The 9,239-nt window shown below is 28.8% G+C and overlaps 2 protein-coding genes across 2 annotated transcripts; both read right to left on the bottom strand.

Annotated features, from left to right (window-relative positions):
• Window positions 1–241: 241 nt before the first annotated feature.
• Window positions 242–871, bottom strand: LOC133303889 (putative RING-H2 finger protein ATL21A). Its single transcript, XM_061503858.1, has one exon. It carries the CDS (start codon window positions 869–871, stop codon window positions 242–244), a length of 630 nt encoding a protein of 209 aa, XP_061359842.1.
• A 1,955-nt stretch (window positions 872–2,826) lies between these two features.
• LOC133303888 (RING-H2 finger protein ATL20-like) lies at window positions 2,827–5,953 on the bottom strand. The gene is made up of 2 exons (XM_061503857.1): window positions 5,230–5,953; window positions 2,827–3,293 (listed from the first exon to the last, which is right to left on the bottom strand). The coding sequence occupies exons 1-2, from the start codon at window positions 5,951–5,953 to the stop codon at window positions 2,827–2,829; spliced, it is 1,191 nt and encodes a 396-aa protein (XP_061359841.1).
• Between the last annotated feature and the right edge of the window lie 3,286 nt (window positions 5,954–9,239).

The raw sequence follows: 9,239 nt of genomic DNA, 5'->3' as shown, positions 1-9,239 counted from the left end.
AAGAGTGCAGGTACTCCCAGTCCTATAGTTAAGCCATATTTGGCACTTCTTGGAAGACCTGTAACTGTAATGAATGTGTCATGTAAATCAGCGCCAGAAATTTATTAGAAAATTTTTTAATACATATTTTTTAATTTTACCTTTCTCATAATTTAAAATATTTTTTTAGTTTATATTTTAAAATTTGAGTACCATCATGTAATACTATCAGGCTATCAGCAATTAATTTAATTGACAGCAACTATTTTTTGGGACTGGATAAGCATCCAACTTGAAGAGTCGTAGTATCACCTTTGAAGCCACAAACTTGGCCACGAGCAGCACAATCCCCGCACGTGGGCTTGTTCCACTTCAACTCAATATCATTGTTAAGATCAGGGGAGAAGAAGGGCGATGTTTCCATGATTGAATTTGGAATGGGAACAAGCGCTGATGACATCACCTCACACTCATGCCACGGTGATGTGTCAATAGGTCTGCTCCACAATGAAAATATCACCGATGAAGAGTTATCGCTGATGCAAGAAATTGATGGCACTGGATATGTCTTTGTTACGTTGTAAGGACAACGAAAGAAAGTGAGGTCATAAAACCCATAAACGCTGGCATCAAACATGAATGGTGGGGACACGGAAAGGCTCAAGTTCTCTAAGAAACGTTTTGGGAGACAACCATCGGGGTCGTTTACCTTAATGGTTTGGTCCTCGTAATTGATGCTTTTCACGACCAAATCCCCTGAATCTGAGAGTTTAAGAATGGTCTGGTTTTGTTTGTCGCATGAAAGTTGGAATCTTGGGTAGCTACATCGACGACCTTTATTGGCTCCTTTCAAACCGAAAGGAAACTGAATATCAATTTCACCGCATGACATGCTATCGCAAATCTGTCCCCCTCTTGTGCTTTGAAGAGAGAATATAATGATCAACAATAAACAGAACTGCGCTAAGGTAGCCATCAATTCAATTTGAGACGAAGTGAAGACTGAAAACTGTAAATAGAATTGGGATGTGATGAGATGAGATGAGGAAGCTAGCACCTCTTCACTGTTGCATCCAATTACAAAGCTACAAGAAATAAATGGAAACCCAAACCAACGCTTTAATTTTCTTTGTCAAACTATAGTTAATAGCTTAGAATAACTGAAACGCCTAATTAATGAACTAATAAGAAAAGACGAAACAACTACAAGGAACATGCTGCTGAACTAAATCTTTTGTCTCCTATCCTATGTAAGTTCCACGCTATATGATTTTGACCATTTTATTTTATTTTTTACTTAAAAAAATCAGTTAAACCAAAGTATAATAATAAAGAATTTGTATAAAAGTATTTTGTTTGTGAACGCAAATCTATACATTAACGTTTCTGCTAGTCTTGTTTTTAAATTTCTTTAGGAAATTTTCAATCTTCCCACGGTAGTCAATCCACATGGAGTATTTCTTTTTTTTATTATTAATTATTATTTTCACTTCAACAATTGTTAGCCTTGCACTACACAAGTCAAAAGCGCGTCCTAATTAATACAAATCATGTATAAAAAAAGAGAGAGGATAAATGTGTGTACAAGCACGTCAACTTAGATATTTGAAGCTGTGAAATTCATATTTTTTTTTTTTTTGTCTTTATTTTTTCCAGTGAAACTCATATCTCTTTAAGTCTATTTTTTTTTTTTCTTAAAATGACCTAAGTTTATATCATTTAAAAGAACATATATTTAAAAAAAAAATACAAATAAATATTGCGTAAGTCTGTTTTCCCATACCCCATCCGACTTCATATGTCACATGAAAACATATTCTTCCCGTGTAGATTATTAATTCATAAACTACTGTACGTGCACCGACTAACTTTTGTATTTTATATAAATTAAAAAAATATTATATTTATAAACTTTTACAAACTCAATTATGTATTTTCGAAAATAGATTCAAGTTAGGAAGGTATTTATGAGAATATATAATATAGTTTGTAAACAAAAAAAAATTATAAATATAACCTAGCCCTATAAATAATATTATATTAAAACAAATATTCGCAAAAATATTCGTTTTACAATTTAGGGCCCAGAGAAACAGAATTAACAATCAAATATTAATAGCTAGAAGGAGCTTGTACTATTAAGATAGCCTCACCTTTTTGTTTAATATAAAACCTGCAAGTTCTTCTAACAATCAAACAGAATTAACAATCCAAGAAGATAGTCATGTTATTTCAACAAAAATTAGTTGGAATCAACCATTGTACTTGTTACTATAAAACCCTCAATCCCCTTAGTTTGGAAGCATTCCTATAAATATGTATATAGCTAGGTCCTATTGGTTAGAAGCTAATTGGTTTTTATGGAGTGACTTAGATTAATTCAAAGTCAGCTCGTCGGTAAATATAAAAAACGAAATCTTATGTTAGGGCAGCGCAGTTGGTATTTGCCAATTGAGGTGGCTATTAATTCCTACGATTCTGACAATTTTCTACTAAAAGCATTCACATTCAATGTTGGTTTTCTAATTAAGCGGGTCGGAGAAACTGAAAGTAAATAAATTAAAATCTTGAATAAACTTGGATTTAGAATCATTAACAATAATTTAATCTGATTTAAATTAATTTGTATTGGCTTGATTTAGAAAAAACTTTTTATTTATTTGAAAAACGGGATTCGAATTCATTTATAAATTAAAATTCATGTTTATAAATGAATTTTTTAATCTGATCAACTAACATAACATTAAACCGAAAGTAAGAATGCAAATAGATTATGATGATGAATGGCACAAGATATCGCTAGCCGAATACAGCAGGGGAAAAAAAAAGTATATTTATGATGGTGATTCATGTGAAGCTGTACGTAGAAGGAGGCAAGGAAGAGGTAACCAAAACAGATCCCTCTGGCTCATTTCGGCATAAGGGGCAGGTAGCATTCATCTTGAGCCAAGCATCTATACAATGGACATGAAAATAGTGATTGCACTGGGGCATGCTCCTTAATGTCTCCATGGGCTGGTACTCACCAAGACATATTGAACATACTTTGTCGATGGATGAGTCGTTAAATTGTCCACTTTCATTTAGTTGGAACTTTGGATATTGTTCTATCCTTGATCCATCAAGCACCACCACTACCCCAGGGGGTTCCCGGATATTTGATTCTATGTTTGTCCATCGTTGCTGGCTATGCCTCCTCCTTCTAAACACAGATAAAACTATCCAATAGAAGAAGAACAGGAATCCAGTTATTCCCCAGACTAGAAAGAAAATGACTCTCCTAGGCCCAGGGCGAGAAATTGGGGGACTTCCACCTACGTACATAGAACTTCAATATCAGTGTTAATTCATTAACAACAAACTAGACAAGACAGCTCAATCACGGGTGTGCGCAGTTCTGTTCTATACGGTTTTTTTTTATCGAACTAAATTAAATTGGACAAAATAATTTAGTATTGAAAACTACATTGATTTATTTTTTAAAATCAAATTTAAATTTTAATAAAAAAATATGAAAATATTGAGAGAGAAAAAAGACAAATAAAATAAAGTAAAACAGCTACAAATATTTAAAAAGAAAAATAAAAGAAAATAAGAGAACAAGAAAAGTGAAAATAAGAACTAAAGAAATGAATTAATAAAAATAAAGTAAAAATAAGACACTAAATAAATGAATAAGAGAATAAACATAGAGAGAGAGAAAAGAAAAAAAGAGAAAAAAAAATCAATTCTGTTCATGAAATGATTGATTTTTCAAAAACCAATTTAGTTCATGAACTGATTTTTAAAAATTAGCTTTTTTTAAATGCAATGCAATTCAGTTCTTTTGATTCTTTTACACATTCTTAAAACTGTTCAAAATCAGTTCTAAACCCAAATAAAAAATATGAAAAGATTGAGAAAAAATAAAAAATATCGATGATACTAAAAATTAAAAAAAAAAAACAATAAACAATCAAAAAGAAAAATAATACAAAGTAAAAATAAATAAACTAAAGAAATGATTACCAAAAAAAAAATTAAACTAAAGAAATAAAGTAATAAAAATAAAAAAAGGAGGCACTTAATAAATAAATAAGTATGAGAAGAAAAATAGAGAGAAATAAAGAGAAATTAGAGAGAAAAAGAGAAGAAGTAAAAAAGAAGAAGAAGAAGTATGTTTTTACTTTTTACAAATCAAAATTGACATTTGTGCTCTTGATAGTGATAACGTATCAAAATCAAATTCATTTGATTTTATCGTGTATCTTGTATCTTTGATTTCAGATTTAATGAAATTTTTTAAGTTTGACAGTTAGAAATATGATAAATCAGTTCAATTTCTTCTGTGTGTGTCAAATTAGAGTTAAGTAATCTAAATTTAAATGCGTATGAACATTACACTAGTGAAATGATATCGACTATTTAATCGCATCTTAATATTAACTTGTTTTTTGTTACTATATTTTATTAGAGAACCCTGTTGAACATTACAATGTTACTTATAGGATGATATTTATCTATAGGAAAAGTATTCGTTTACTTTTTTTTTTATAAATTATACTAAGTATGACCGGTCATATACTCTTGATTGAAGTATGATCGGTCATACTTAGTGTAGTTTGTAAGAGTTTGTAAATAAAAAGTTTGTAAATATAACATTCGCGTTATATATATACATATATTTGTTGGAAAATTATTTTCTCATATTATATAAAAAGAATTATCTCATGTAACAGAGATAATATCATAAGCGGGATCCACAGATAAGAGTAAAGAGGGAAAAAAGAGAGAGGTGAGACCCACCTCTATTTTGTGTGTGTAGAAACTTGTAAAATGAGAGAAAATAGCCCATATTTATATTAAGCCATTCGTTTATTATATATTTCTATATTTTTTGTTTTACCGTTCTTATGCTAAAATTTCATTTTAGATAATAAAGCAAGCAAAACACATTCCGACACACTTCCTCTATCCTTGCTTACTCAAATATATAAAGTGCAATTGTGGTGTAAGTATTTCATTGAAGAAATATCATTTTCCATTACTTAATAATATCTCCTTTGTATGACTATATCATCAGGGACAGGCCATGGGAAAGTACGCACACAGAGAAAGAAGATAGAGGATCTATATCCTCATATTTCACCTTCATGGAAATTAAACATGAAATGAGTGTGTGAGAAAAAAAGAGATAAATCATTTATGATTTATCTCTTTTTTCGTATATGTAATTAATATGTATAATTGAAAATTGAAGAATATACATACCCGGGCTAGTAAAGTTGTAACAAGTAACGGTAAGACCCGTATCCGTTAAAAAGCCACAACGTTGGTCTGCTTCACATTCACACAGAGGTGTATTCCATTGCAACATGATATCAGAGTAAAGTCCCTCCTCGATTATGGATGAATCTTTGGAATGATCTTTAACCGGAACCAATGCAAAGCCAATCTCATTGCACGATGATTTCCACGAATCCAGAGACGAGTTCAACGCATACGTGATCGAATGATTGTTATTGCTTAGGCAGGGTATAGGATATAATATCCCCTCAACTATTAACTTCGCTGCTAATTTCGTGCAGTTGAGAATGGTTAATTTTTCAAAATTATCATAACTGTCCTTGTCCCATCGGAAAGGTGAATCATTGAGGTTCATGTTTTGCATTAACCTTCTAGGGAGACACGCATCGGGGTCGTTAATCCAAATTCTTTGCTTCTCAAGGGATATGTAGTTGACAACGAATTCTCCTATTTCCTGTGAGAGTTTAAGCAATTTCTGCTTCCTATCATTACACAAAACATCAAACCCTGGGTACCCACATCGATTGCTTTGATTATTGCCTTCTATTAATTGGAAAGGGAACTCAATAGGAAGTTCCCGATCAGGGCTTCCGCAATATCTCTTGTCGCAAACTGGAGTTGTGCTTCTTGTTGAGTGAGGAAGCAAGAGTACCATGGAAAATAAGAAAGAAATTGACAACGTAGCCATTAGATATATGTGATCAATTGAGTGAACAATCGAAATGTTGTCAATTAATAAGTCACGTAAGTATATGGAATAGGATAAGAATTCCGTGTAGTCCGAGACCCTGCTAATAATCTTAGTTTTACTCGTCCTATGCCACTTTCTTTCTATGCAAATTTGGATTATATATGTGGTCCGCCGAACACTTCAGGTATAATGTTATTCCTTGTATGACAAAAGTTTGGATCCATGGAACATATAATTAAGAGCCCAAATTCCATCAATATATAAAAATGAATAAAATGACGAAGAGTTCTACCTCCATTTTGTAGAATTATTTGATAAGTGAGAGGGATTATATACTTGGAGAACTAGTCTAGAAATTTATATCCATTTTTTTTTTATTAATAACCTCTTTTGTATTTAATTATTCAATATCATTAGAGGTGTAAAAGAGTTGAGCCGATCCAAGATTTAGCTTAAAGGAGTCAAACCTATAAAAAAATATTTTGAACTTGACTTAGCTCATTAGCTTGGTACGAGCTAAATTCTAGGCTTGCCTTGACTTATTTATAAAAAAATTAAAAGCTTAACTTGAGCTCATTTATAATTATAAAATGTATTTTTCAAACTCACATACGTCCAAATATTGAGACTATAAATGCATCAAGTGATGTATTCCTTCGTCAGAGAAAAAACAATCATAGAACTCACTCAGTCCACATATATTTTAAGATCGAATAACGAGTTCCACAATTTCTTTTTAAACATTGATCCAGCTCACGAAATAGAGAATGTGAGGAACAATATTTAAGAAAAGTATGTAATATAGACTAACCTTTAAAAAATTTCAGTGATAACAATTTGTAATATTAAAAAAAAAAACATTTACTATGACCTTTATTAAAATAACCAAACAAACCCGACAAACAATTGAGTCTCATCTCATATCATTATCATTCACATCCTCAAATTGAAACAAACAAAAAGATTAATAATTAATATCTACTGACAACACCTAACCAAAGAAAAAAACTACCTATTAGCATTAATACCAGACCTCATGCTACTCCAGGAAAACTTAGCACTTACCCCAAGGTCCATCAGCACTTTCATATGAGCAATTTGATATAAAAAATATGGTTAATGATTTAGTGACATAAAAATATATCAACCAGCTCACGGACTTTCAAGCGAAGTCTCATTAAATTAGGTTTGAGCTTGTTTGCTAATCAAGCTAAAACTTGAGCTCGTTCTATTTATTAAACTAGTCATATCAAGTCAAACTTAAAGTAAGCCAAGGTTTGAGCCCTTGACAAACCGCACGGTTCATTTATATCACTAATTATCATTATATTGATGAAGAGAGATAATAACAAATTATTATATTAATAAGGAGCCCGAAAGATTAAAAAATTACAATATTAATAATAATAAAAATATTATGATCGGATCTAATAACTAATTTAAGAAATATTTTTATTATATATATGTGTGTGAATCTATGTTTGTAATTTTTAGCATTTAATAAATTAAAACAAATATAAAATGTTTTTAAACATTATTTAATTATTATAAGTAGTTATGACTCATGATGTTCACATAAATTATAATATAAATTATAATAATATTATTATTTATTTATAAATCTTGATATTATAATTTCAGCTATGTTTGTGATATGTATTTTAGCAATATTATTAATTAAAATAATTAATATGAATATAGGATATTTCAGACTTGGGTGTAGTATATTTTAAATTATACGTTGTTAAAAATAATTATAAGACATCAAAATAAATTATTTAAGAGTGTAGTTTTGTATAAAACTAATAATTAGAGTTCATAATCACAGTATATATTTTTTACCAAAATTATATTTTATTATTCCACTAAAAATGTTTGTTTGTATGTTTAGAAATATAATTTTTATATTAAATATTTAAAAATTATCCTTTGATGAAAAATAGATTGTTATATTTTTAACAATAATTTTTTTGGGGAACGATTTTATGCAATCCAATTATTACATCATGAGCTTAAAAGTAGCTAGTGTTTTTATTTTTTCTTAAGGTGTGAATTGTTGAAATGTGAAGATTAGCATAAAATTTATTTAAAGTGAGCTTATATTTAAAATAAATAAATATGCACATTGTTTATTCTTGATTTAATTTAAAACATAATATAATTAATTTACCGAAAAAGAAATATAATATAATTTTGTCTCATAAAATTTAAGAAGTAGATACATCCTTATTTGTTTTCTTTAGAAATAAAAAAAATTTGCATAATATTTTCTTGAATATTAAGGTCCAAACCTTAAAATTATTATTGTTTGTTGGAACTTGGAACCATTTTTATAATATATTTAAAAAATAAATAAATAATCAAGTTAAAAATTACTTTTAATTTATTATTTTATGGCTTAATTTGCGTTTGAGTTAATTATTTTATGTTTAAAATAACATAATCAAAATTTTGATGAGATATATTAAAGAAATATATAAAAAATAAACAAAACTAACCATGACATTTATTGTCTACTTGCTTATTGTCATAATAAATCAAAATTTGTTGTTGGGGAAGCCTAAATGCAACTGCTGTGTCTTTTCCCTTACAAGGCCCGCCTGTCACATATTTTGGTCCAAAGCCCATTGTAACGGATCTACACAAATCCTTTTGTCCCATCTCTAGAAAAGTCATAATTTTTTTTTTTAAAATAATAGTGTTGAGATTTAAATCTATAATATTATGCAAATTATTCAAATTCCTTACAAATTATTTCAAATGCATCTCAAAATCAAATACTAATTGCCAAGTATCATATTATAGAAGAAAAAATTATTTTATATACTCATATAAAAATATGTGAGGTCCATGTGAAAAATAGAAAATAAATAAATATGAATTCCACACATTTTTATATGTGTGTAGAAAATAATTTTATCTTTAATAATAAATTAGAGACATTAAACCCTTTATTGTTTTGTATGATAATAAGTTTAAAATATGTGATGATTTTTTTATTTTAAAATAAGAACAAATGTCTAAAACTAATAAAAATTTATAATAAAATCATAGGCGATCTATTAACGTTATTATTTGGTACATTATCCATTAACGTTGTTGATCGGGAAAAAGTCTTATTAAACACAAGAAATAATAAAAAATAAGAATTTGTAGTAAATGTTAAAAAGTCGTTTTATAAACACGTATCTGCAAAATTTATTAATGAAATAATATTTATTTTATATTCTATTTAAATATAAAATATTATAATGATTATAAAATTTAATTTTTTTATTTTTTG

Source organism: Gastrolobium bilobum, unplaced genomic scaffold, assembly GCF_033153095.1.
Source record: "Gastrolobium bilobum isolate Gb01-03AN ecotype WA unplaced genomic scaffold, APGP_CSIRO_Gbil_v1 utg3122, whole genome shotgun sequence".
NCBI lineage: Eukaryota > Viridiplantae > Streptophyta > Magnoliopsida > Fabales > Fabaceae > Gastrolobium > Gastrolobium bilobum.
The sequence above is the reverse complement of the archived record's forward strand: the minus strand, read 5'-3'. Positions and strand labels throughout refer to the sequence as shown.

What these genes read in the sequence shown, in the direction of transcription:
- LOC133303889 (XM_061503858.1), bottom strand. Translation starts at nt 871, where the DNA reads ATGTCATGCGGTGAAATTGATATTCAGTTTCCTTTCGGTTTGAAAGGA.
- LOC133303888 (XM_061503857.1), bottom strand. Translation starts at nt 5,953, where the DNA reads ATGGCTACGTTGTCAATTTCTTTCTTATTTTCCATGGTACTCTTGCTT. An exon ending in TTACAACTTTACTAGCCCGG is followed by an intron (nt 3,294 to 5,229) that starts GTATGTATATTC and finishes CTATGTACGTAG; the next exon opens with GTGGAAGTCCCCCAATTTCT.